The sequence below is a fragment of the Bubalus kerabau genome, chromosome 1 (assembly GCF_029407905.1).
Source record: "Bubalus kerabau isolate K-KA32 ecotype Philippines breed swamp buffalo chromosome 1, PCC_UOA_SB_1v2, whole genome shotgun sequence".
Taxonomy (NCBI): domain Eukaryota; kingdom Metazoa; phylum Chordata; class Mammalia; order Artiodactyla; family Bovidae; genus Bubalus; species Bubalus kerabau.
In genome coordinates, this window is record NC_073624.1 from 174923113 (window position 1) to 174951066 (window position 27954).

Below are 27954 nucleotides of genomic sequence, written 5' to 3' on the forward strand. Positions count from 1 at the left end.
TGCACACTTAGTTCCTAGAGGGTGTAACATGACTATGTGATTCCAGATCTATGTAGGATTACATTTCATTCTGTAATTTGTTATACTGCATTATAATTATTCAGTTCCTAATCCTGCAATTACATAGAATGGTTTCTATGATTATGCAGTCTGCAATTAAACAGTCATTCTTCCCACCATCACAATGGACAGTCACTAAATGAGAGGGAGTGCTGGATTGGCATCAGCACCCGCCCCCACCCAACTCCTTTCTGGGCAGAGGCTGCACAGCTGCAGCCACACCGCCAGAAGTCCCTGCATCAGTGTCTGCGCTCAGGTCCACAGGCCAGAGGAGCCCTCGGGCGGGAGCGGAGGGTTGGAAGGCAGAAGCAATCGGAGATGTCTTGGTTTTGCTTTCACTTCACACTGCCGGCAGTGGGGCATGGAAACATCTGATATTTTGGAATTCAAATTCCCTTGTTCAGTGACCAATTTGGAAGGCACTGAAAAGCAGCTGTGGGACGTCCCTGCCAGTCCAGGGCTTAAGACTCCATGGTTCCATAGCAGAGGCACAGGTTTGATCCCTGGTCAGGGAACTAAGGATCTTGTATGCTACATGGCATGGCCAAAACTCAAAACCAAAAACAATAAAAGAAAGGCAGTTCTGATGGAGGCAGATACAAGGTATGTGCCCCAAGTTGGAGGTTTCTAGAATCTCCCAACTGCCCCTTCTGTGAGTGTGGGGAGCCTCAGTTTCCCCTGGTAAGCCAGTTCTGTTGGAATGTTCTAGAAGGATGTGGTTCTCCCAGTTTCAGACAGCAAAGGAGAGATCCAAGTTAGATAACAAGATGCCTATGTATGTGCTCAGTCACCCAGTTTTGTTCAACTGTTTGCGACCCCACGAACTATAGCCCACCAGGCTCCTCTGTTCATGGGATTTCCCAAGCAAGAATACTGGAGCGGGTTGCTAGTCCCTTCTCTAGCAGGATCTTCCCAACCCAGGATCAAACCTGACTCTCTTGCGTCTCCTGCATTGGCATGTGGGTTCTTTACTGCTGTGCCACCTGGAAAGCCCCATTGACAATTGGACTGTTGTTGTTCAGTGGCTAAGTCATGTCCGACTCTTTGCAACCCATGGACATAGCATGCCAGGCTTCCCTGTCCTTCACTATCTCCCAGAGTTTCCCCAAATTCATAGTCAGTAATGCTATCTAACCATCTCATCCTCTGCTGTTCTCTAAATAAAACTCTGGTTCCTAGGCATCACCTCCAAGATTCTGACCCCTTCAGTTTGGAAGCAGACCCTAAAAATCTACATTCGAATCAGAGACATTTCATAGCAAAGGAAATTTTACTCACGCCATGAAGAAGTCTCTTCTAGAGGCTCATGTCTTCAAGAGGCTGAATGGAACTGGGTGTGACTGTGGACTTTTGGGGCCAAATCATTCTTTGTTATGGACCTTCTCCATGCACTGCATGGTGTTTAATTTCTGTCCACCAGATGCCAATAGCACCCACCCCCAGTCATGACAACCAGAAATGTCTCCAGACATCACCAAATGTCCTGGAGAGACACAATCCAATCCAATGGTGACCCACCAAATTTTAAAATCTTAATTTAACCCCTAAGAGTTGAAATAAGATATGGAAACATCACTTGCAACAGTAACACATGAGAAATGATTCCAGTGTTTGATGAGAGGGGACTGGACACCCTGGTAGACAAACGATGAATAGTTAGGATTTAACAAGAGTAAATAATATAGTCTCTACTGAATCATCAAGCGTTCATTTCTGTTAACCCAGCAATCTCATCTGTATCAACTTACCCAACCGAAATAAAAAATCCAGTAGGAAAGATGTGTTGTACAATGCTGTTCACTGCTGGACTGTGATATTCTTCAGTCAGGATGATTAAGTAAATGGTGGTCCATCCTGATTATGGTATTTTTTTATTATATGTAACAATCCAAAAAGAGCTGGTAGGTGCCTGAGCTGATTAGAATGTCCACAATATGCTGTTAAACTTAAAAAGAACCTTGCCGGGAGAGAGAGAGAAAAAAAAAAAAAAAACCTGGGCACAATTTGATCCTGTGTTTCTGAAATAAAAATGTGTTGTGTGGGAGAAAATACAAGCAGGTTGTAACAGAGTTTATGTAATATGAAACTTCTTCTTTTTCAAAACATGTATATATTTGCACCATGCACATGGGTAAGACTGAAAAGGTTTGTCACCAGAAAGTTTAGTTGTTGTCTCTGAGGAGGTGTGATTTAATTTTGCTTTTTTCAGTTTGCTTAGCTGTAAATTCTCATTTCTTCACTAGAATCACACACCATCTGTTATTTTGTAAAAAGCCTCTGGTATATGCCTGCAAGCCCTAAGGGCTTAAGAATCTTGAAAACTTTTAAGTATTCGACCCAGAAAATGTACATGTTGTTGAAGGTGGATAAATGTCCCACCTCCCTCATCTGGAGGCCGGGACCACTCTCAGGTCGATGCTATATATTGTTCAGCCTCATCTAAGGTCCCCAGTTACTGGTAGTTAAGTTAATGGCTCGCTGTCAAGAGTCCGACACAACTGAGCGACTGAGCTGAATGGCTCACCGGCGACCCCTGCAGGACTCCTTCCCGCTCTTCTTCACGTCACCCTGGGGGTTACCTGGGGGTCATCTCTTGGATAACTCAGGTCCTCATCTCAGGGTCTCTTTTTAGACTCCAAACTATGACAGCGCTCTCCTCACTCTGTCATCTGAGACAGTCCTGCAGCTGCCCCTACAGGACAGCGTGCGGCTGGCCATCTGTCGTCCCTGCGCTATTCTGGGTGTTTCACTGGGCGCCCTGGGACACCGGCTCTCATTCCGCCCTCACCCGCCTCACTGGCTCCCCGCCAGCACCTGGTCTCCTCCCACATCTTGGTCTGAAGCAGGGGGTGGCGAGTGTGGGTGGTATGTAGGCGATGAGCAGACCATCGGGCCAAGAAGGGAACACAGATGTATGTGAAAACCCAACCAGGAACATTTAATAAAAAAATAAGCAAGTTATCCAGGACCTGACCGGGACAGCAGTTAGTTACCCCTCAGAGGACGAGGCACTGCTGGCCGGTTCTGACATTCGTCTCAGGCTTGAAGGCACGGTGAGTCCTCCAGGCTGTGCTGGGGGACATCCTGCCCAGGCCATGGAGAGCGCCCCAGTGCAGCGGAGCCCGTCCGAGGCCCCAAACACATGATCCCACCAGAGGCTTGGACAAAAGAATGCCATCAAGCAGGTAGACCACACCTGAGATGCAGGGCAGGGCAGCCAAGCAACCGAGGACAGGGGCGTCCTCGCCCCCTCCAGGGGGGCTGGGTCTAGGGGAGCATTGCAAGAGGACATGGGGTCACTGAAACGCGTGGCTCTCCCTGTTGCGGAAGGGTCACCCCTGCTCCTGGGCAGTGGCGGGGGGGATGTTATGTACACACATTCCAGGTGACGGGGGTGGTGCACCAGAGGAATCAAACTCAGCCCCACCGGGAGCCCGCGAGGTCAGGCACACAGCAGGCACTCAATAAGTGCTTGCTGCATGAAGAAATGGAAGGACTCATCTATCCCTGTGGGGGATCGAATGGTGACTGAACAGCTGTCATCCTGCCTTCAGCATCACTACTGCAGGAGATGCTCTCTGGATGTGTGAAGAAACCAATTAGAGTGAAAAGCACCTTGATGATCTTCAGCCCTAGCACCACGCTCAGCTCCCGGCACACAGCAGGCACTCCATAAATGCACCGAGTCAGTAAGAACTTTTGTGTCGCAAGTACCGGGCACAGAGTCGGTGTTCAGTATGTGTTCAAATAAGTGAAAGTCTGCCTCACTTGTCCCAGAGCCTGGGATGGTGCCTTGCATACAGTAGGCACTCAATAAATACTCGCATGAATTGAAACAGTGAATGTGTATCACTAGGGCCTGATTCTTGACGGGGGATCGATAACGCTTGATGACTGACTCCATCACTGATGGAGGGGGTAATCAAACCTCATTCACTGCCAGAGCAAGGGAACCTGGCACCCTGTGACCAATCCAAGTGTTGGGTGCACCCAGAGATGAACAGTTCCCACCCAGTCCGCCTGGCATACAGTAGGCACTCCATTAATGCTGCCTGCGTGCACGTGATTGCTGAGCAAGAGCCGGCTGGACGCTGCCCTGTGCGGGGAGCCCTCCGGGGCCTGCCAGGGGCCACAGGGGCCCCGCCGTCCCCAGTGGGCGTGTGGGGGCCAGGCCAGCGACCGCTGCTTTGGCTCCACGGCCACCGCCCCTCAGAGCTCTCAGAGCTCATCCCGGGCGGCACTGTCCAGCGGGGACTGGAGCACGTCAGAGTTCTTGGCCTCGCGGCTCAGGGCCTGCTGTTCCCGCATCTTCTGAGACTTGGCGCGGTCCCAGTCGGTCTTGACGTGCTCGTTGTTCCACACGACTGAGGTCTCTGTGTCGCTCACGTACCCGTCGTCCCCTGTGTAGTGCGTGGGGTAGATGAGCAGGGGCTCCACGGAGAAGGCGCGCAGGTCCCGAGGGGAGAAGTGGGCCTTGTATTCAGACCTGCAGGGGAGGAGCGGGGTGGGGGTGAGGCAGATGGAGACAGAAACGCATGGCGAAGGGGACTCATGAAGGAAGCGGTAGAGAAGCCCCCTCCTGGGGCCTGCGAGCCTCACGCCCCCTACCCAGGCCAGCTGCACAGCAAGACCCCAGCTCCCCTTGCCCACTGCTGCCCCCTCTCACACTGGGTGCTTGTCGAACATGACTGGCAAGAACTCGTCCACCGGCAGCATTTTGGAGAGCGGCCGGGCAGCCAGCAGCTTGCGGGCGCCTTGCAGGGAGATCACGTAGGCCAGGGTCCAGTACGAGTAGTCGGCCTCCACCAGGTTCCTCACGCGGGGCACAGCCTTCTCAGGGTGCTCCACCTGCATCCGCTTCCGGCCCACGTAGCTGGGGTGCAGAATGGGGGCTCTGTCACCCTCCGCCTGTCTACCTGCCCAAGAGTGCTAACGCAGGCAGCCACTGAGCCGCTGTCAGACCCTGGGGTGGGGGGAGTTGGGGAGCACTGAGGAAGCTGGTGTGACTGGACTGGGTGAGAACAGGCCCACAGAGGTCTAGGGCCCACAAGGAGGAGAGTGGGACTGAGAAGGAAGCTTCTCTGGGTTCAGGGGGCAGTGGGACGGGTGGGCAAGGTGGTGGGTTCAGGTGAAGCAGTCAGGAGTGAAGGGGACCCATTACTACTCATTTTAATGACACTCTGGTGAGTCTGAGGCTCAGAACCTGGATCAGGGCTCTGCACAGCAGCGGGGGGAAGCAGGGTGGGATGAACCAACCCACCTACATGAGACTGTTCTGGAAATACGTTGGCCACCCTCCACCTAGTACTGGTCTAAGACCCAGGCTCCCTTGGCCACACCCCACACTCGGCACCAAAGGCTCCGCCCCGCTCCCAAGCCTTGACCACACCCACCCAGGCCACACCCCCAAGTCCTTTAGCCACACCCACAGGGTTCCAGGTCAAATCTTAGCCACACTGGCTAAGTAAGAGGAAAGCCCCAGTCAAGTCTCCAAGCCCTGAGAAAGAGCTGGCAGGCTTCCAAGACCCCCGACTTCCAGGTCAAGTATGAGTCCTCCTGCCAAACTCCCACAAGACCCAACCTATTAACCTGCAAAGGCCCTCAGAGCTAGTCTCCAGGCCACACCTCGGAGTTCCAGCCCCACCCAGGCCCGACTCACATGAGGTCCCAGTCCAGACCCTCCCGCTCCACATCCCGCATAAGGTTCATCAGTCGCCTCTTGAAGAAGATCTCGAAGCGTAGGTCATCCTCAAACACGAGTGATTTCTGCAGCCCGCGGTCCACAACCTGAGGGAGGAGCCCCGCTGAGATCTTGGAGAGATCAAGCCCAGGCCTGACCCCAAAGCCAGTTCTGCTTACGAGGTCTGGGGCACCAGGAAAAAAGCAAAATACACACACACACACACACACACACACACCACCAGAAGTTCAGATCTACCTCTTGGCCAAAACCTTCTCCTTACAACTTGGAAGCAGATTCCACAGCCTCAGCCTGGCTGCCCCTTCCCACCCCAGGGCCTGGGCCTGCCCTGTGCCTTTGATACAGAGCACCCTTCTCCCATGCAGCAGCAGGCAGGATCCCTCTCACCCTTCTGACCTCAGTTCCAACGTCAACTAAAGAGATCCTTTGTGACTATCACCCAAAGCTGCTAGTTGAGGACGATTCATAACCCTGGACCTCTCCTGTAGGTGCCTGTCACTCATTTCAATGTTAGTCATTTCTCTGTGGTTTAGCATCAGTCTCCCCAGCTCCCAGGGCTGTGAATCCCCTGTGGGGGGCTGGGTGTGTCTTGGGGGCTGTCGTATCCCCTGGACCAGCACCAGGCTGGGCACACAGTTGGTACTTAACAAATCTTCCCTGAATGAATGAACTTGATAATCTTCATGGCTGAAGACTGTCTTCTTCATCTGGGAAAACGAGGCTCAGATTGGGAAATGCTTTCCTTGCTCACAGAGCTCACCCCGCTCAGAGGCAGGGCTGGACTTGAACCTGGATCCCCTCTGGCTCCACAGATGCCTGGACACCGCAACCTTTGCCCCGTACCTTCCATGATCAATGTCAGAAAAAGAGAGCAACCTGGGCGAGAATGCACTGCCTCAAACACCAAATCTGACCTCAAGTTGGATGGCTCCAGGTTCGAAGCCCCATCTGGCATCCTCGCCCATCATAACCTTTCCCTCCCAGGGTGTCTGATGAGCCTCTGTGGCTAATGGGATACCAATGTGTGGGGTGTGCATTAGTTAACATCACCATGGCTGGTGCTCCAATTAGTAAGCTCTGAGCACGGTGCCCAGGCTCTAGATTCTTGACAGTGGCTGGGTATGAAGAGGCTTCACTTGGAGGTCCAGGGCCTCAGACCCCACCGTTTCTAGAGTCAGGCTCACCCCTCCTCAGACTCAGAACTCACATCTGCACAGTGGGAGGACGGCAGCTGCCCCACCTGGGGTTCAGGGGCCACATTCACCCTAGGAGAGAGGCTGAGTGTCCTGCAGTGGTTTTGGAAGCCTGCCTGGGGTGCAGGGGATTACCTCCCTGAGCTGTTAAGAAGCCCAAGGAGGGGACTTCCCTGGTGGTCCAGTGGTTAAGACTCTGCCTTGCAACGCAGGGGACACGGGTTTGATCCCTGGTCGGGGAACTAAGATACGGCATGCCGTGCGACAACTAAGCCTGCGAGCCACAGCTAGAGACGCCAAGTGCCGCAACTGGAGAATCCCCCAGCTGCAAGGAAAAGCCCCCGCGTGAAGGGAAGATTCTGAGTGCTGCAATTAGGACTAGATGCAGCCAAATAAATAAAAATCATAATACATAAGATTTTTTTAAATCAAAACAAGGGCTGAGGAGGGTCCTGCCCCCGTTCCAGACGTACCTCCTTCCAGATGTTATAGTGGCTGAGGAAGCAGCCCAGTTCGCCCTTGGTGAGGGGCCGCCCATGGTAGGGGTCCCGGTAGCCCGGCAGCATCTGGATGCCCAGAGCCTCCACCTGGCTGGTGTTCATGGCTCTGCAAGTGTGGAGAGGTGGGGGGGCAGAGGAAGACTGTATCCACAATCCCACCAGTCAGTAAGCCTCCCTTCCCCACCCTCCCCCAGCCCATCCCGGACCGGATGTGGCCTGCCTGGGTGTGGCCTATACCCATGCGCACCCGGCCAGGCTAGCGTCAGACCCACGCCGCCTCCGCGACTGCCATCAGGGTGGTCTCCACCCACCCGTGGCGCCGCCCCTCTCCAGGCAGGGCTCAACTCACTTGCCGTCCACAGCCTCCACCAGCCGGCACGCTATCTCCTGCTCTTCCAGGGCCCGCAGCATGCGTTCCCGCCGGTCCTGCCGCCGCTTCAGGTTGATCATGAAGACCTGCGGCCCACAGCCTCTGTTGGACCCTCCGGGCTGGCCCCCGGCCCCCACCCCGAGGGAAGGCCCGGCCTACCTCGTCAAAGCCCATCTTGTCTGGCGTCTTGGTGGGCACTGAGATGAACCGCGAGGGCTCCGAGGGTGGGTGCTTCACTGGGGGGCAGCAAAGTCGAGGGGTCACCAGGGGGTCATGGAGACAGAGGGCTCCAGCCTCGCTCCTGATGCCCCCTCCCCAACCTCTGCATGGCTCCGTGTCACCCCGGGCTCCTCAGCCTGATGCTAGAGACCCTGCCTGACCCAGCCCCGCCCACAGAAGCAGTGCCAGTCTCTCTCCTCTGCCTCTTACCCACTCTGGCTGTTGGCACTGCTCCAGACTTACCCATCCCCTATTCCTACCTCTGGACCTTTGCACATGCTGGGCCTCTGCTGAAACCCTGTTCCTTCCTCACTTCCTTTCCCTGAGTTATCAGCTAAGATGTCTTCTTGATGTGATGCACCAACAGGAGTCTCCTGACCTCCCCAGGCTGAGTCAGGTACCTCTCTGGAGGCCCCCACAGCACCCGACCTTCCATCAAAGCCTCATTCCGCTGCTCTAAGTCCCAGCTCTCTGATTATCTCCTGTGAGCTCCACCAGAGGAACACCAGGTCCACCAACTCACGTTGGCTTCCTGGCGCCCAACAAGGAGCTTGGCACAAACTCATAAAACAAGCAAAGGAATGACATTCCTCATCTGTGTTGTTGTTCAGTCACTAAGTTGTGTGCGACTCTTTGCGACCCCATGAACTGCAGCACACCAGGCTTCCCGGTCCTTCACTATCTCCCAGAGTTTGCTCAAACTCATGCCTATTGAGCTGGGGATGCCATCCAACCATCTCATCCTCTGTCACCCCCTTCTCCTTCCCTCAATCTTGAAAATGGACTAAAAAACCTCTTAGAGGTTTCTATCATGAGACAATGCCATGAAATCACGTGTTATTTTGGGTTAAACTGTGTCCTCCCCCCAAAGATACGCTGGCATCTTGATCCCCAGTACCTCAGAAGGTGACCTTATCTACAAATAGGATCTTTAATGAGGTCATTAGGGTGGTGGGCTCTAATCAATATGGGCGTTCCTGGTAGCCCAGACGGTAAAGAATCTGCCGGCAATGCAGGAGACCCAGGTTCGATCCTTCGGTCAGGAAGATCCCCCGGGGAAGGGAATGGCTACCCACTCCAGTACTCTTGCCTGGAGAATCCCATGGATAGAGCTGCAGTCCACGGGGTCACAAAGCGTCCGACACGACTGAGCCACTAGCTCATACACACGTGGCCTGTAATCAGTATGATTGGGGTCCTTATAAAAATGGGGAATCTGGACACAGAGACCCCCACGGAGGGTACACGGGGTGAAGACGCACAGGGAGCTGGCGCCGTGTGACTGGAATGACACATCCCCAAGCCCAGGGATGCCAAGAAGCTCAGGCTGGTCATGATCGCTCCCCTTTTAGCTGCTGTGGGCAGTGCTCAGACCACATCCCCAGGGCCCTGTCTTGGCCCATTCCTGATGGTTTCGCATAGAAGGAATAGATCTACAGGGGACTGTGAGCCTGCTGAGGCCCAGAAAAGCCCAGCATGCCAGTGAGTGTGGCATCCACCCCGCCAAGAACAAAGGCCCCGTATGAGCTAGCAGGGCAGACACAGGCCCCTCTGTCTGGGAGAGGCCTGGGTGAGGCCCAGAGTCCACCCGGAGCCTCCCACCTCGCAGCCTGGGCCTCCTCCTCTAGGGACACTGCACCCTGGGGCTTCTTCCTATTTGGGACCCATCACAGCTCCCTGCCACCCGCTGCCATCCTCAGGGAACCCTGGGACCCAAAAGGGCAAGGCTTTGGGATCTGAGAATCCAGCTGCAAATCACTTTCCCTCTCTTTCTCAGTCTCTGCCTGCCTCCTTGGGGTGTACATGTGGGAAGGATCTGCCTGTGGGAAGTGGAGGTATCTCTTTATCCTGTCTTATCAGTTCTGGGGAAATGGAGCATATTAGGGTCCAAAAAGAGTAAGGCAATGCAGCTATGTCACAGTGATATAAAAATGCAACACCCCTAGGGACTTCCCCCGTCGTCCAATAGCTAAGAATCCACCTTCCTGTGCAGGGGAGGCAGGTTCAATCCCTAGTTGGGAAACTAAGATCCTATATGCTCGGGGCAACTAAGCTGGCGCATGGACAACTACAAAGCCTGTGAGCTACAGTGGAAGATCCCACAGGCTGCAACTAACACCAGATTAAAAAAAAAATTGTAACATTGCTAGACCTATTATAGGGTGAAGGATTAAAGGTCTGGCCTTTGCTCTCTGCTCCTGGGTAGTTGAAGACCTTGGAAATATCTTTGTTTATTTCAGGCCTTGGCCATAGTGGTTATCTATGCCAACAGTGTAATTTAGGGTGGGGGTCTTGGCTCACTGTCTACAGGGACTGGAGATGGGGGTCAGCCACGTGGCTGTATCTGTAAGAGCCCAGCATGAGCCCTCGACGCAGAGGCGCGGGGATGCCACGTGGCAGTCAGCTGTATCTGTAAGAGCCCAGCATGAGCCCTCGACACAGAGGCTCGGGGAGCAGCCTGGCTGGCAGTACACCATGCGTGTTGTCACGCACTGGTGCTGGGAGAAGCAAGCGCTGTCCACGCGACTCCACAGAGAACGGACCCCAGGAGTCCCTGTGCTTGGAACGCTCCTGGACGCTGCCCCACACGCCTTTTCCCTTTGCCAAGATGGAAATTTGTGTCTTTTTGCTGTAATAAATTGTGAGTTTAATGGCTTGAGCTCTGAGTACTTCTAGTGGATTATCCAACCTGAACATGTTCTTGGGGACTCCTGATGTAAGAAGTGAGAGCAATCTTGTAGGTATCTCCTAACTTTGCACCCACAGAAGCATGTCTAGAACTCTCTGCAATGCTGGCAAACAAGAAATGCCCTACATGCCCCAGAGAAGATGGGTGAAGTGACATATGGCACAGCCAAGAGTACATAAATCTGTAGCTGAACATCTACATGGAGTACGAGACAGCAAGGCAAGGGAATGAGTCACAGCCACACTCAGCAGCCAGTGGCAGCACAGACAGGGACGCTGAGTGGACGACACCGCGCTTGAGCAGCACACGGTGTGATTCCACTGATGTGAAGCACAAAATGGGAAAGCCTGTCAGCTGGTGGATTCAGGGCAGTGGGGACACTGGGGAGGGTCAGGGCTTGGTCTGCATCTGGATATAAAGGGATATAAAACAATCATCACACTGCACACCCATGACCCGTCACTGCTCTGTGTGCTAAAACTCAGAGAACAGCCCTTATATTGCGCCAAGTGTATGGGGCCAACTGGGAAAGACACCCCATGAGCAGGCAGAGAAGGAAGCAAGTTGCTGGATTCCCCATAAACAGAGGGCATCTCTCCGACGTTTTCTGTAAGCTTGAAATTTTATTGTAAGAAAGATCTGTGAACATATGTAAAATCACATGCATGGCCTGGGACCAGGTACCTGCACACAGGTAGAGAGAAAAGATGGTTTTCATAAGAACTGTGAAGAAGGATTTGCACAAATATCTGAAACTTCCAGACCCTCCTTCTATCTGTCCTGCATGATCTGCTTGAGCCCTCAAACAAACAGGAAAATATTTATGCCTCTGTTGTGTTTGAGTTTATAACAGTGGAGTGAACGGTTTCCTAACCAGAAATAAGAATATATGTGAAAATTTAAACTAGGACCATTAATAGTAGCCACAGAGAAGCTTCTCAAGGTCCAATCACCGAAAGGAGTTGGCAATAAGCAGAGCCCCACCTCTTGTGACTATGGTGGGGTTGCCGTGCTGGGCCTGAACAACCGCACAGGACAGACACTTGGGTGTTGGGGGCGAGGCGGGGGGCAGGGGGGGGCGGTCTTCGCCTTGCAGCCTCCAGGTGTTATCTCAAAAGACCCAAAGTGTTAAGTGTTAGTCACTCAGTTGTGTCTGACTCTTTGTGACCCCTGTGGACTGTGGCCCGCCAGGCTCCTCTGTTCATAGAATTCTCCAGGCATGGTCAACACCGAAATCAGATTGATTATATTCTTTGCAGCCAAAGATGGAGAAGCTCTATACAGTCAGCAAAAACAAGACCAGGAGCTGACTGTGGCTCAGATCATGAACTCCTTATTGCCAAATTCAGACTTAAATTGAAGAAAGTAGGGAAAACCACTAGACCATACAGGTATGACTTAAATCAAATCCCTTATGATTATACAGTAGAAGTGAGAAATAGATTTAAGGGCCTAGATCTGATAGATAGGGTGCCTGATGAACTATGGAATGAGGTTCGTGACATTGTACAGGAGACAGGGATCAAGACCATCCCCATGGAAAAGAAATGCAAAAAAGCAAAATGGCTGTCTGGGGAGGCCTTACAAATAGCTGTGAAAGGAAGAGAAGTGAAAAGCAAAGAAGAAAAGGAAAGATATAAGCATATGAATGCAGAGTTCCAAAGAATAGCAAGAAGAGATAAGAAAGCCTTCTTCAGCGATCAGTGCAAAGAAATAGAGGAAAACAACAGAATGGGAAAGACTAGAGATCTCTTCAAGAAAATTAGAGATACCAAGGGAACATTTCATGCAAAGATGGGCTCGAAAAAGGACAGAAATGGTATGGACCTAACAGAAGCAGAAGATATTAAGAAGGGGTGGCAAGAATACACAGAAGAACTGTACAAAAAAGATCTTCACGACCCAGATAATCACGATGGTGTAATCACTGACCTAGAGCCAGACATCCTGGAATGTGAAGTCAAGTGGGCCTTAGAAAGCATCACAACGAACAAAGCTAGTGGAGGTGATGGAATTCCAGTTCAGCTCTTTCAAATCCTGAAAGATGATGCTGTGAAAGTGCTGCACTCAATATGCCAGCAAATTTGGAAAACTCAGCAGTGGCCACAGGACTGGAAAGGGTCAGTTTTCATTCCAATCCCAAAGAAAGGCAATACCAAAGAATGCTAAAACTACCACACAATTGCACTCATCTCACACGCTAGTAAAGTAATGCTCAAAATTCTCCAAGCCAGGCTTCAGCAATATGTGAACCGTGAACTTCCTGATGTTCAAGCTGGTTTTAGAAAAGGCAGAGGAACCAGAGATCAAATTGCCAATATCCGCTGGATCATGGAAAAAGCAAGAGAGTTCCAGAAAAGCATCTATTTCTGCTTTATTGACTATGCCAAAGCCTTTGACTGTGTGGATCACAAGCAACTGTGGACAATTCTGAAAGAGATGGGAATACCAGACCACCTGAGCTGCCTCTTGAGAAATCTGTATGCAGGTCAGGAAGCAACAGTTAGAACTGGACATGGAACAACAGACTGGTTCCAAATAGGAAAAGGAGTTCGTCAAGGCTGTATATTGTCACCCTGCTTATTTAACTTCTATGCAGAGTACATCATGAGAAACGCTGGGCTGGAAGAAGCACAAGCTGGAATCAAGATTGCCGGGAGAAATATCAATAACCTCAGATATGCAGATGACACCACCCTTATGGCAGAAAGTGAAGAGGAACTAAAAAGCCTCTTGATGAAAGTGAAAGTGGAGAGTGAAAAAGTTGGCTTAAAGCTCAACATTCAGAAAACGAAGATCATGGCATCTGGTCCCATCACTTCATGGGAAACAGATGGGGAAAGAGTGGAAACAGTGTCAGACTTTATTTTTGGGGGCTCCAAAATCACTGCAGATGGTGATTGCAGCCATGAAATTAAAATTACGACGCTTACTCCTTGGAAGGAAAGTTATGACCAACCTAGATAGCATATTCAAAAGCAGAGACATTACTTTGCCAACAAAGGTTCGTCTAGTCAAGGCTATGGTTTTTCCTGTGGTCATGTATGGATGGTGAGAGTTGGACTGTGAAGAAGGCTGAGCACCGAAGAATTGATGCTTTTGAACTGTGGTGTTGGAGAAGACTCTTGAGAGTCCCTTGGACTGCAAGGAGATCCAACCAGTCCATTCTGAAGGAGATCAGCCCTGGGATTTCTTTGGAAGGAATGATGCTAAAGCTGAAACTCCAGTACTTTGGCCACCTCATGCGAAGAGTTGACTCACTGGAAAAGACTCTGATGCTGGGGGGGATTGGGGGCAGGAGGAAAAGGAGACGACATAGGATGAGATGGCTGGATGGCATCACTGACTCGATGGACATGAGTCTGAGTGAACTCCGGGAGCTGGTGATGAACAGGGAGGCCTGGCGTGCTGCGATTCATGGGGTCGCAAAGAGTCGGACACGACTGAGTGACTGAACTGAATTGAACTGAGCCATTCTTTTCTCCAGGGGATCTTCCTGACCCAGGGATCAAACCCCGGTCTCCCGCATTGCAGGCAGATTCTTTACAATCTTAACTACCAGAGAAGACCCCAAAGCCCCCTCTAAACAGAGAGCAGAGCGTCATTCCATCTTCAACCACAAGGGGGAGCTATGGACAGAACCTTCTAGAAATGGATGGGGTGATGGGGACTGAGCCCCAGGACAGGGGCCTGGCCCTCCAACCCTCTCTGTGCAGTGGAAGGAATCGCTGTGCTGCTTCACAGGCCTTCACAGGGAAGTGGGTGCTCAGCACAGGGCCAGGCCCCCACAGAAGAGGATGTTGCTCCATTGTCTGGTTGCTTCAGAGACTCCCCAGCTGGGGCAGAGGACCCTTCGTCAAGCAGCCTCAATGGTGGCTCAGCCCTGCGCACTCAGCCCACCTCACCAGAGGTACAGGTGCTAACATAATAGCCTATGGATTTATTTGTATATGCATTAGAAAGACATCAGCTTGTAACCACAGTAAAAATACAATATTAAAGTTTCCTTTTCAAAGTGTATTCAAATAAAAAAAAGAAAGTGTCTGATAAGATAAACATTAAACAAATAGTGGGTCTGGGGGCTGGCAGGGGCATGGGTGATGAAATGGCTGACCCAGCCACGCACGTGCAGGGTCATCACGTGAAACCTCCTACCTTCCACGGCTCCTGCCTACCCCTGGGGACAAGACCCACTCCTAAGACCAATGTCTGATGCCCCCACCATGGCCCTGCCTGCTGGCTCTGTCCCTCTTCTGCCCCACCAACCTTGCCTGTTTTCTGAGCTCAGAGCCCCTCCAGATGCCCAGCTCCTGCACGTGCTGCTCCCTCCAGCTGCAATCTCCCTTCCAGCTAACTCTCCCTGCATCTTAATGCCACCCCCACCAGAAAGCTCACCCTGATTTCCCCAAGCGTGCCATGCATAGCTGCTTGCAAGCCATAAGAGTGGGGACAACTGTTCACACTGGATTCTCAGTGCCTGGCAAAGAGACTGATGCCCAACAGACATCTTGAACTGAGTAGTCAGTGTTCAAGGACAGATGAGAGATGGTGGGGAGAGGGAGGCAACGTGGCCCTCCCGGGGTGGTGCGAACAGACTCACCCATGACCTCCAGCTGCACGTGCATGAAGCTCTCGGCCTCGTCCTGGAGGGTGCTGTGTGACCGCAATGGCACCGGCAGAAAGCCGTACACTTCCTTGTTGCAGACATACATCTGGACCTCTGGGGCCAAGTAAACAACGATGAGAATTGAACACAGAGCAGTAAGGCCGCGGAGGCAGCCTCCGAGCCGCAGCATTAGCCTCACTGCCCGGCGTGGGGCCGGGGCATAAATGGGTCCAGCTGTTCCCAGCAACCGGCAGAGACCACGCCAGCACTCCATCTGGGAACTGGAGTCAGAAGAGGGGTTCACAGTGCCAGGTGAGAAGACAAAAAAAACTCCACCTTGCATGGGTACTGACAGTCCCTGCAGGCTTCCATGACAAAGCAAACCACAGAATGGTGGGTGGACAGCAAATACTCACATTTATGCACAGAAATGAGATGCAGTTGGACAAACCATGAATATCATTACCTCTGTCTGTGTTTGTCCTTCTCTGAATAGCTAAAACATTTTTTTGAATGGTTTAAAACTTTATAGCAAGTATATATGTATTTTTAAAGTGATGATCCCAACGAAAATGATTTTCATTCAAGATGTGAGGGTGCTAAGTCGCTTCAGTTGTGTCTCACTCTTTGTGACCCCATGGACTGCAGTCCATCAGGCTCCTCTGTCCATGGGATTCTCCAGGCAAGAATACTGGAGTGGTTGCCATGCCCTCTTCAAGGGGATCTTCCCAACCCAGGGATGGAACCTACATCTCCTGAGGCTCCGGCATTGCAAATGGATTCTTTACTGCTGAGCTACCAGGGAAGCCCTTCATTAAAGGGCCAGATAGTAAATGTTTAGGTTTGTGGGCCAAACCGCTCTATCTCAATAACTCAAGTCTGCCTTCAGAATGTGCCCAGAAAGGGCATGGAAGCTCTGCGCCCCTCGCCACACCTTGCCCCATGCATCTCTTCCTGCAGGTTGTTCCGGGATTATATACACTTTTATAATAAATAGTAACCAATGAGTAAATGAGTTTCCTGCATTCTGTGAGCTGCTCTTGCAAATTAGCAGAACCCAAGGAAGGAGCTGTGAAACCTCTGATTTATAGCCATTTGGTCAGAAGCATGGGGGCTTCTCTGGTGGCTCAGTGGTAAAGAATCCACCTGCAATGTATGCAGGACACGCAGATGTGAGTTCTATCCCTGGGTCGGGAAGATCCCCTGGATGAGGAAATGGCAACCCACTCCAGTATTCTTGCCTGGAGAATCCCACGGACAGAGGAGCCTTGCGGGCTACAGTCCATAGGGTCGTGCAGTCAGACACAACTGAGCAACTGAGTATGCAGTAGAAACACAGGTGACAACTTGAACTTGTGACCAGCATCTGAAGCAGGAGAGGGGTCAGTATTGTGGGCCTGAGACCTTAACCTGTGGAATCGGATGCTATCTCCAAGTAGACAGAGTCAAAATTAAAATAGAATTGAGCTGAATTATCAGACACCTTGCTGGTGTCCTAGAATTGCTGGTTGGCATGGGAAATTACCCCATCTCCAAGACACACACACACGGGAGTTGGATCCTAGAACCCAAAAGACATTCTAGCTTGTGTCCATATGAGTACAAGTGGTGGGCTGGATTTGGCCCACCGGCCATGAGTTGCTGACCCATGTTTAAAATAAATGACAAGTCAGCATTCAGTGTTCTCTTTCTCTTAAAAAAAAATTTTTTTTTGCCCTAAGTATACAATTAGAGAGCAATTATGCTCAACTATAGATAACTGGAAGAATATAGGGAAATATCAATAAGGAGGTCTTAAAGACCTGGGGAGTGAAGTCACTCAGCAGAGCTAGGGCTGGAGAGAGAATGGGTCCTGAGGATATCACCTGAACACCTGGATACAGCTGCACCTGAAGTCATCGCTGTACTCTATAGTGCTGGTTCTGTGAACCTTCTGTGGGCTGATAATTGGTCCCAAAGAACCAGACAGACACCCCATGTTGGCAGATCCCCCGTGGGCTCACCTGCCTGCTTGCAGGAGAAGGCAAAAACAATGATGTCATCAAAGGACCAGGTGTAGTCAGGGTGCGGAGGGTAGAAGGCCAAGTTCCTGGATGCCGCCTTCCGCAGGTCGATCAGGAAGGTCGAGTGCACCATGGGGACTGCAAAGCAGCCCCGGCGCTCCCGCTTGCGGATGGGGATGTAGGCAGGCGTGCGCTTGTAGTAGCCCTGCGGGGAGTGGAGGCAGAGTTCTGCGTGGGGGTCCCTAAAGGGGAGGCTGGAGACCAGGACAATGGGAGGCCCAGAACACCTGGAGGGTAAGACCAGGTGTCAGCTTCTGGCTGCAGTGGGCATTCCCTGAGTGCAGAGCTCTTGGCAGAGCCAAGCAGTCTCCAACCCCCAAACCTCAGTCGCTGGGCAGTGGCAGAGAACACAGGGAAATAGTCACTCACAGACCCAGATCAATACTTCTGGTCAGAAAGGCAGCATTTGGGAAGGGAAATTAAAAACCTGAAAAGGGACCGGATACTTGAGCTTCTTTAATTTTAAAACTAAAATACCAGAAGTGGGACTTCAAAAAAGTCAGGGGGAATCTTTTAGAAGTTCTAAAAGCTTCTGGAACAATCTGGAATTGTTCTCTCTCTTTCTTGTACCCTTTACAAATTGAAATTGTTAGCATATAAATTTAGACTTCTATGAATACTTTAAAATATAGACACCACTGAATTATTCACTTTTAAAATGGTGAACTTTATAGTCTATGAATTATATATCAAAACAAAAAGACAGGAAGAGACAGGATAGGTCAGCATCCTGGCTCTAGCCACCTGGCCCCCTTCTGGTGGCACAGCCCTGCTCCAGCACCTGTCCCTCACTCCCTGTGGCTTTCCCTACAACCCCACCCTCAACTCTGGGGTGGGATGATCCGAGCCTGGCATTTTCCTGGCTTCAGTAATTGGTTCAGATGACGAAGGAGACTGGATAAGGTTCAATCAGAGTGAACTAGCTGAATGCTGCTGGAATTATTCCCCAGGGGTTTGAAACCAAAGTCACTCAAGGGAAGGAGGAAGAGGAATGGTGGCTGAACACACAGATCAAGCCATGCCTGAAGTCCTATCCTGGCACTACCCCGTCATAGCTATGTTTGCATAGGCAAGTCACTCCCCCTCCGTATTTGTGTTTCTGCCTCAGGGTATTGGTGGCCAGGGGCAGCGGGTGGGGTGGAAACAATCTCAGACCATCCCCTAATTTGAGGATTGTCACAATGGTGTTTATAATATGTTCATGATGAGGCAGCATGGTAATAAGCTAGATTTCAAACCCAGCCCCTACTTGCTCTGTCCAGCCCACCACCCCCAGGCCCCTGCCCTACCCCAGCGGCCCCCTGACCTGGGATGTCATCCCACACCAGAAGTTGGAGTACGCAGCCCGGGAATCCAACATGGGGGCCACCACCGTCTTGTTCTCTGCGATGAGCAGGGTCAGTGTGTCAGGGTTGAGGATCAGGTTGTCGGCATCTACAAACTGCAAAACGCCCAACGTGGCATCAGCATGGGCCAGGAGGGTCACCTGGGCTGACATCAGCGTGGACCAGGAGAGTCACCTGGGCTGACATCAGCGTGGACCAGGAGAGTCACCTGGGCTGACATCAGTGTGGGCCAGGAGAGTCACCTGGGCTGACATCAGCGTGGGCCAGGAGAGTCACCTGGGCTGACATCAGCGTGGACCAGGAGAGTCACCTGGGCTGACATCAGTGTGGGTTGGCAGAGACACCTGGGCTGGACCATGGCTTGGAACAGCTAGGGCTGAGGCCAGGATCCCGGGGGCCTGGGGTACCCTGCGTAGCACACGCGGCCTTGGAAGCCCCTGTGCTTCTCAACAGACAGCTCTGACCTAAGTCACCAGCAGAGTTACAATCACATGATGAAATACACTACACGGCAAGAGAAGGGATGGGCCACACGGCACAAAGCAATACAAACGGGCCCCACGCACAGTACTGGCGAGCCCCCGGAAGTGACAGCGGGTGTACCACATGGCTCCATTTATGGGAACTTTCAAGATGGGCAGCGCTGGTTGATGAGGAGGATGGCTGGGGCAGGAGCCACCTCTGCAGGGAGGGGCCGGGAGGAAGACACTGTTTTCTATGTGAGTTAAATGCCAACCAAAAATTTTGTAAAAATAGGATCTTTACGTAAGGTTCTTTTTTCCCTTTAACACTTTGAACATTGGAGTAAAAAGATGATCACTCATTTGTGGCAACCTGGAAGGAAATTCACCAACCCACAGACAGGGTCATCACGGGGGGCTGTGCGCCTGCTGGTGCCCCCTGTCAGGCCACACGGCAGAGTTGTTCATCACACAAGCTGGGAACGACTCAGAGGAGTCTAGCCGTGGAGAATCAGCTACAGAAACTCTGGTCCTGTCCCACTGTCTGGCTACAGAGTCGAGACAAATGAGAATCAAGCAACAAAACACAGGTAAGGATCTCTCTATTGACCCAGATGTGAAAACAGATCACAGTATATTACAGAGAGCTGTCAGGAGGTGGGATTCTTGGTTTTTCTTTTTTTTTTTTAATGCATCTAGTCCACAGAACATGCTTTCCGTTACCCACGCAGGGTTTTCAGAATGCTTGAATCATTTGCTGCAAACAGCAAACACTAGAACCCCAGCCTTCTCCAGCAACACGGGAACGGCATTCCCACAAGGCGAGGCGCAGCTGCAGATGGGAGGCGGCTGCCCCTTGGGGCAGACCGTGCAGCGCTGTGACATTCCCCACCCAGCCGCTCCGGACATTTGAATCTGTGACCTTGGAATATACACACGGTGAAAACGGCCAGTCTGGTGGTTTCTCAGAAAGTGGAACATTGAGTTACAGCAAGTTCACTCAGAGATACAGAATGGGGGAACTGGAAACGTGAACGTGAAGGGACATTTGTTCACCATGTTTAGCAGCATTATCCACAGAAGCCAAACAGTGGGAACAACCACGTGTCCATCAGCGGAAGAAAAACAGAATGTGTTCCTTTCACGCACAGAACGTGACTCAGCCGTGACGAGGCATGAAGCAGGGACACAGGCTGCAACACGGGTGAGCTCTGAAAGCACCAGGCTGAGGGAAGTCAGCTGCATAGCTTACGAAATGCCCTGGACAGGCCAGACACAGAAACACTCAGCAGATCAGTGGCCACCAGGGACTGGGAGAATCGGGGGTGACTGCTCATGGGCACTGGGCTTCCCCTGGGAGTGATGGAAGCTAGTTTTGGAACCAGACAGAGGCTGTGGTTGCAAAGCATGATGAACGTACTAAATGCCACTGATCTGTATACTTGAAAAGGGCTAATTTTATATTACGTGACTTGTACCTCAATTAAAAAAACACAGTCAGAAAGTCAGTCTCTCTAGGAGGTGACATTACAAGGTATTTTTTTTTTCCTCTTAAACTAATTCTTACTGTCTCTTGTGTATTTTCTTACACGTAACACCCACAGTATCCATAAAAAAGAGAAAGAAGGCTTTTTAATAATAATTTTCAAACACTAGGGACTTCCCTGGTGGGACAGTAGATGCGGATCTGCCCGTCAATGCAGAGGGTAGTGGGTTAGATCTCTGGTCCGGGAAGAGTCCACATGCCATGGTGTAACTGGGCCTGTACGCTACAACTACGGAGCCTGCCACCCTCGAGCCCGTGCTCCGCAAAGAAGAGTAGCTCCTGCTGGCCGCAACTAGAGAAAGCTCACGTGTAGCAATGAAGACCCAGGGCAGTAAAAAATAAACAAATAAATCCATGTACTCAGGTACTCAGTCATGTCTGACTCTGCAACCCCATGGACAGAAGCCCTCTAGGTTCCTCTGTCCATGGAATTTTCCAGACAAGAATACTGGAGTGTGTTGCCATTTCCTCCTTCAGGGGATCTTCCCAACCCAGAGATGGAACCTGGATCTCTTGAGTCTCCTGCATTGACAGGCAGATTCTTTACCACGGCACCATCTGGGAAGCCCCAAATAAACGCATAAAATTATTAAAAAAAAACAACACTCAACAAATGACTTCACATTCCAATATGGATTACCAAAGCCCTCAGTTACAAAAATACATCAGTGTGTCAAAAGCTGCTTTGAGTTCTGAACCAGATTCCTGAGTTCCACCCAGGTTTGCTGAGGGAAAAAAGTGAAAACCAGCCAACCTCAAACCATGAAAGCAAAACCCAGGGAGGCAGACAAAGTGGCCCTGGGCTGGATGGTGCCCGGAGGTCTGAGCCCACCTCTGTCCCTCACTGGTTCTGAGACGCCACCCAGCAGGCTGTCACTTCTCTAAGCCTCCATCTTCCCATCTATAAAATGGTCTGATAAGGCACCAAGTCACAGGGCTCCCAGGAGGAGCCTGTTACCTCCTTCCTCCTCCCAGGAGATGGCTCTGTCCTCCCCACAAGGCTCACGCCAGGATGTGAGGTCCTTCTGGCATCCAAACATCCAGCAGGGACTGTTCTCTCAGCCTCAGAACACATCCTGAAGCCACAGCCCCATACCAGCGCCCACCCTGGCCTCCCGCTGCCGCTATTCCTGCCCAATCGGCCCTGCCCCCATGGCAGCCACAGGGACTTCTAAAAATCAGAAATCAGAACCAAGCCCTCCCCTGCTCACATATCCTCCATGGCTCCCCATTACCCTCAAAGTAAAAGCCACATCCCTCCCTCTTGGCCTGTATAGTCCAGCCCCTACCCACCACCTCAGCATCACCCCCTCCATCACTCCACTCTGGCTACATTGGCTTCCTAGCCAGTCCCAGAATGTCCCAGACTCGCTTCCTGTTCTGTTCGCTCTGCCTCAGACATTGGCCCCCAGCTCCCACTGAGGCTGGCTCCCCTGCTCCTTCAGGTCTCTGCTAGGGCCCCCTCCTAAGGGAGGTCCCCAACCCCTGGAACCTGTGACTGTGACCTTATTTGGAAGCTGGGTCTCTGCAGACGTAATTAAGATGGAGTTCATCCCTCTTACGCTGTTAGTGGGAATGTAAGTCGGTGCAGCCACTATGGAAAACTATGGAGACGGCTCAGAAAACTAAAAATAGAATGACCGTATGATCCAGCAATCCCAGATCCGGGCATATATCCAGACGAAACTCTAATTTAAAAAGACATGCACCTCCCTGTTCACAGCAGCCAGGACATGCTAACAGCCCGCATGTCCGTTAGCAGACAGTGGATACAGAAGACACGTGTACACACGATGGGACAATGCCGTGCGCAGCAACAACGATGCAGCTAGAGAGGATCATACTGAGCGAGGTAAGCCAGAAATAGAAAGGCAGACACCGGATGACATCACTTACATGCAGAAGCTAAAATACCGTACCGACGAACCTGTTCCATAAAACAGAAACAGATTCACAGGCTTTGAGAGCAGATGTGCGGCTGCCCAGCGGGAGGAGGGGTGGGGTGGGAGGGGCTAGGGGTGTGGGATTAGCAGATGTTAACTATTATACACAGGGTAGATGAACAAAAAGGTCCCACTGTATAGCACAGGGAACTATGTGCAGTATCCTGTGATAAACCACAGTGGAAAAGAATATAAAATAAACAAAACAATAATCACTTTTAAAAAGAGATGGGATTCATACTACATTAGTGAAAGTGTCAGTCTCTAGTCTGTCTGACTCTGCGATCCCAGGCTCCTCTGTCCACAGGGAGTCTCCAGGTAAGAATACTGGAGTGGGTTGCCATTGCCTCTCCAGGGGATCTTCCCCACCCAGCGACTGAACCTGGCTCTCCCATACTGCAGGCAGATTCTTGACCATCTGAGCCACCAGGAAGACCATACTAGATTAGTGCATGCATGGCAAGTCGCTTCAGTTGTGTCCGACTCTTTGCGACCCTATGGACGGTAGCCCGCCAGGCGCCTCTGTCCATGGAACTCTCCGGGCAAGAATCCTGGAGGGGGTGCCATGCCCTCCTCCAGGGGATCTTCCCGATGCAGTGATCGAACCTTTGTCTCTCTGCAGCTCCTGCACGGCAGGCAGGTTTTTCACCGCTGAGCCACGGGGGAAGCCCCATGCTAGATTAGAGTGGGCCTTAAATCCAGTGACTGGTGACTTTATAAGAAGAGATCACGTGATCACAAAGGCACAGACTGCAGGGATGCTGCCGCAAGCCAAGGAACACCTGAAGCCTCCAGAAGCTGGAAGCGGCAAGGAACCCCCCTCCCCTAGGTTTCAGACTGTGGGCCTCCAGAAGTGTGAGACAAGAAACTTGCATCATGGTAAGCCCCTTGGTGTTGGCCCTTTGTTACAGGAGCCCCTGAACGCTGACCACGCTCTCAAGTGTCTTTCAGAGCATTAGCCACCTTCTGATATTTCCTCGTTCGGTTTTGTTTGCTTTCTGGTCACATTCACCTTTCCTGGGAAGCTAGGAAGGTGGGGCTCAGCTTGTGCTTATCGTCACTGTGTCCCCCAGGCCTGGCATGAGGAGGGCACAGGGAGTGGCTGATAGACATACGCTGATTAATACATTAAGAAGGTACGGACCAGAGCTTCCCTGGTGGCTCAGCGGTAAAGAATTCACTGGCCAGTGCAGGAGACACAGGTTGGATCCCTGATCCAGGAAATCCCACATGCAACTAAGCCCGGGCACCACAGCTACTGAGCCCGAGCTCTAGAGCCCATGGACTGCACCTACCGAAGCCTGTGCGCCCTAGAGCCCGCGCCCCACAACAAGAGACGCCAGCGCCATGAGAAGCCCGTGCACCTCAACGAAAAGTAGCTCCCACTCGCCACAACTAGAGAAAGGCTGCATGCAGCAACCAAGACCCAGCGCAGCCAAAAATAAATAAAGAAGAAGATAGAGACCAGCACTTTCCTGGTGGTCCAGTGGCTAAGAATCTGCCTGCCAATGCAGGGGACACAGGTTCGACGCAGGTTCAGTCCCTGGTCCAGGACAATCCCACATGCCACAGAGCCACTAAGCCAGTGTACCACAACTACTGAAGCCCATGGGTTCCAGAGGCCGTGCTCCACAACGAGAGAAACCACTGCAATGAGGAGCTCGCGCACCGCAACTAGAGAGTAGCCTGCACACAGCACAGCCAAAAAAAAATTTTTTTAAGAGAAGGAAAAGATCTTGGGGTCTGGTGCATAGATGGGAAACCACCATAGGCACTGTTAGTCCAACATTATTACATGTAACCTCTACAGAGAGTTAAGCTCAGTGGTCAGTGCCCCCTGCCCATCACACCAAGTGAGGGGACCACGCCTGGTCAAGAGGCCAGGCTGAAGGAGCTCACAGAAGACTCGTGATCTGTGGGCATGTATCCCAATATTGCACTCAAATCTCAACCAGCCCCTTCCTGCCAGGGGCCCAGGACGGGGAAGTGAAAGTCAGGGGTCAGCAGCTCAGTGTCGCCAACATCCCCCAGGCCCCACCCCCTCCTCCTGCTTCTCGGAGTCACCCAGAGGTCATCACTGCGACTGGGCAGAGATATCAGATCACTGGTGATGGTGATAAAAGGGGAGATGAACAAGTGTCCAACCACAGGGGACACAAAAACCCACTCACTTCTGATGATTAAGAACCGAGGTGGCCTAGGATCAAGACCCAGCTCCTCCACTAACCAGCTGTGTCACCTCTGATAACTCACTTCCCCTCTTAAGAGTCTCAGTTTCCCCCTCTGTAAAATGGGGTTAAGGTTGGTCTCTGAATCCCGTGGCTCCGCCTTCCCTTGGAGACCCCAGACCTTCTACCGGGGACCCCTGGGTTGGGCAGCCGAGAAACTCACCAGGATGTAATCAGCCCACATATCCCGGGCTGATTTCAGAGCCGCCTGGCGTAACTTCATGACATGCTCGTAGCGTGAGTCAGACCAGTGTTTGGGGCCCTCCTCATCTGGGTAGGACCTGCGGAGAGGTAGCTGTGATGGGAGAAGCACAGGGCACTGTCGGAGCCCAGAGAGGCCTTCAGCTGGCTGAACGTTGGGTAGTCAGAGAGGGTCTCCTGGAGGAGGGGATGTGTAAGCTAGATCTGAAGGCTGGGAAGAAGCAAGGAGAAAATAGAGGAGGACAGAGGTATGGTGTGTCCCAAGTAGGGGACACGGTGTGTGCAAAGACCCAGAGGGGAAGAACGCTTGGACAGGGGTGAGGGGCAAAGGGGCCTCTACTGCCTTGTAGGGACACGCCCTCATCTCTGAGGGGAGGGGGAGTTGAAGAAATCTGGGAGCCTGTCCTCCTAGACTCCTAATCTGGTTTGGGCAGTGGGTGGGTACAGAACTAAAGCCTGAAAGAACGAAAGGAACTAAGTCCATGTCAGCCAAGGGCTCGTGGGGAAGGTAAACAGCTGAGCTAAGAGAGATAAGGAATACAGCAGCAGGCGTCCACCACAAAGCCCAGGGAATGAAGGAATTCCAGGTGGAATAAACAGAGGGGGTACAAGTCCAGCCGGAGGATTATGGCCCGCTGGGGAAGCTGGAGGCGAGGTGGGTAGGTAGCCAGAGCCAGTGCGAAAGGCTGCAGAGCTGGACTAGAGCGTCAGGGGCTGGAGGCAGGGGGCGGGCATGTCTGTCTCAGGACAATGGGAGCCATGGAGGGTGTGTGAGCAGGGACACAGCCAGGTCCAACTGGAGGAGGGATCAAGGCAAGGCCTGGCGCTCACCTGGGCTCCTCCGATGGCCGCCACTCCACAGAGTGGTACAATCCCTTCACAGCCACCAGCCACTCCCGAAGCACTGCCGACGTGTTGTCTGCATTGTGGTCTGTGGCCACCCTGTAGGCAGAGCAGGACAGGGAGTGAAGTGAGGGAGACGGAGGCAAGACAGGCAGCAGGAAGGCCCCAAGGGCTGCCACACACCAGCTGGGCCTCACACCAGCCACACAGCCCTGGGCATGACACGCCCCCCACCACGCCAGTTTCCTCATCTGTAACACAGTGGATGAGGACTGGGCCCACTTCCCTGAGTTGCAGAGGGGACTATTTTACAAGATCATTTTGGAAAAACACATTAGACATGATGCCAGTATTCTAGGGCATCTAGGATCTTACAACCATATTCACTACTAAATATGTAGAATTTAGTAAAAATACATTTATATCACACAGTCCGGTCCTGCCTTCTTCAGCTCTCTCCTGTGAGTAGTGGGGTTGCTGTCACTCATTCAAGAAACATTTCTTAAGCACCAACTACGTGCTTGGATTATCTGGACTGGAGGGAAAAGGAATATTTGGAAGCCATCAGCCGAGAACTATTCTCCGAAATGAATTGTTCTTTAGTTAACAACAACAATAACACTGATGACAGTAATCACAACAAAATCGAACAAAATTATTATTATAATATTCACAACTCGGGTCACTGATGCCCAGCACAAGGGCTTCACACTCATTAACTGGTTCATCTTCAAAAACAGCTCAATCAGAGTTATCTTAGTATCCCCACTTTTCAGATGAGAAAACTGAGGTAGGAAGCAATGAGTCACCAGCCAGATTTGTTCCTGGCCCTGCCCCATTCCGCTTCCAGGAAGGATCTGCTCCCCGCCCCCTACCCTCCGCCAGCCGCCGGGCACCCCACCCACCCACTCCAGTACTCAGCAGGCAGGAAGTCTGATTGAGGCTGGGCTCAGGGACCAAACCGGCAGCAGGAGCGAAAAGACGTTCAGTTAGTAGAAGTGCAATGTGGGCCACGGCAACGCCCCAGTGCGGGGGGTGGTTCTCAGGCTTCCCATCTTTCAAGCTGTGAGTGCTCCCAAGTGGGTTAAGGGGTTAGTCTCGGGCTGCGCGGCAAGGGTGATCCCGGATATGTCCTAATGGGAGTGGGGGCAGGGAAGCCAGTAGGCGGCAGAGCAGTGGCTCGCCCCACCCTAAAGGGGCCAGCGGGCTCAGCGCGGTTCCACCGGTGCTAACGCGGCGGAGGAAAGCAGGCAGGAAGGCACACGCAGCTCTGGTCCGCTCTGATGCAGGACAGCAGGCAGGGCGCGCGCGCGGCGCGGGTCTGGTCCGCCCGAAGGAGACAGCAAGCAGAGGGCACGCGTGGGTCTGGTCCGCCCTGCCCAGTGCAAAGACAGAGGGCAGGGCGCGGCGTGGACCCGCCGGGACGGGGACAGCAGGCCTGATCCGGAGCCGGTGGGCGCCGCGCTCACCACAGCGCCGTGCGCTCCCGCGGGTGCCGCAGCCGCTCGAGCGCGCCCAGGGTGGCAGGCAGCGCGTGGGCCGCGTTGCGCGCGAGCAGCGCGATCAGCACTCGCGGCGCCTGCAGCGGCGACTCAGGGCTCCAGCGCTCCTCGGGGAAGTAGGCGGCGGCGCCGGGCGGGCCCCCCAAAGGCGACAGCGCCAGCAGCAGCAGCAGCAGCAGTACCGGGAGCGGCCGCCCGTGTCCCCTGCACGCGCGTGGGGCCGCCGCCATCGCGCCACGAGTCGCCTTTAAGCCGCTTTTCTGCCGGCGGACGCGGACCGCGCCTTAAAGGGGACGTCAGGACCCCGCCCCTCCTGCGCGCCTTAAAGGGGAGGAGAGCTCCAGGCGGAATCAGGCTTTAGGGCCCGCCTCCAAAGGGTCTTAAAGACACAAAGTGCCTCGTACCCTCAGCAGCAGCGCCCTAGGAGGAATGACGTCAACCTATAGGCAGGCTCGGGATCCCCCGCCCCCTCTTAGGCTTGGA

The 27954-nt window shown here is 52.5% G+C and overlaps 1 protein-coding gene across 1 annotated transcript; it reads right to left on the reverse strand.

The window, feature by feature from the left end:
- Positions 1–2975: 2975 nt before the first annotated feature.
- COLGALT1 (collagen beta(1-O)galactosyltransferase 1) lies at positions 2976–27736 on the reverse strand. The gene is made up of 12 exons (XM_055541687.1): positions 27439–27736; positions 25958–26068; positions 25089–25206; positions 18708–18842; positions 17342–17546; positions 15333–15452; positions 7984–8060; positions 7804–7910; positions 7428–7560; positions 5720–5847; positions 4727–4933; positions 2976–4546 (listed from the first exon to the last, which is right to left on the reverse strand). The coding sequence occupies exons 1-12, from the start codon at positions 27699–27701 to the stop codon at positions 4279–4281; spliced, it is 1872 nt and encodes a 623-aa protein (XP_055397662.1). The 5' UTR covers positions 27702–27736; the 3' UTR covers positions 2976–4278.
- Between the last annotated feature and the right edge of the window lie 218 nt (positions 27737–27954).

Excerpts from the sequence above, each read along its gene's own strand:
- COLGALT1 (XM_055541687.1), bottom strand. The coding sequence starts at position 27,701 with ATGGCGGCGGCCCCACGCGCGTGCAGGGGACACGGGCGGCCGCTCCCG. Across the intron at positions 18,843-25,088 it reads TGTGGGCTGATTACATCCTG|TTTGTAGATGCCGACAACCT; the intron begins GTGAGTTTCTCG and ends GGCGTTTTGCAG. Across the intron at positions 17,547-18,707 it reads GGTGTGGGATGACATCCCAG|GGCTACTACAAGCGCACGCC; the intron begins GTCAGGGGGCCG and ends CACTCCCCGCAG.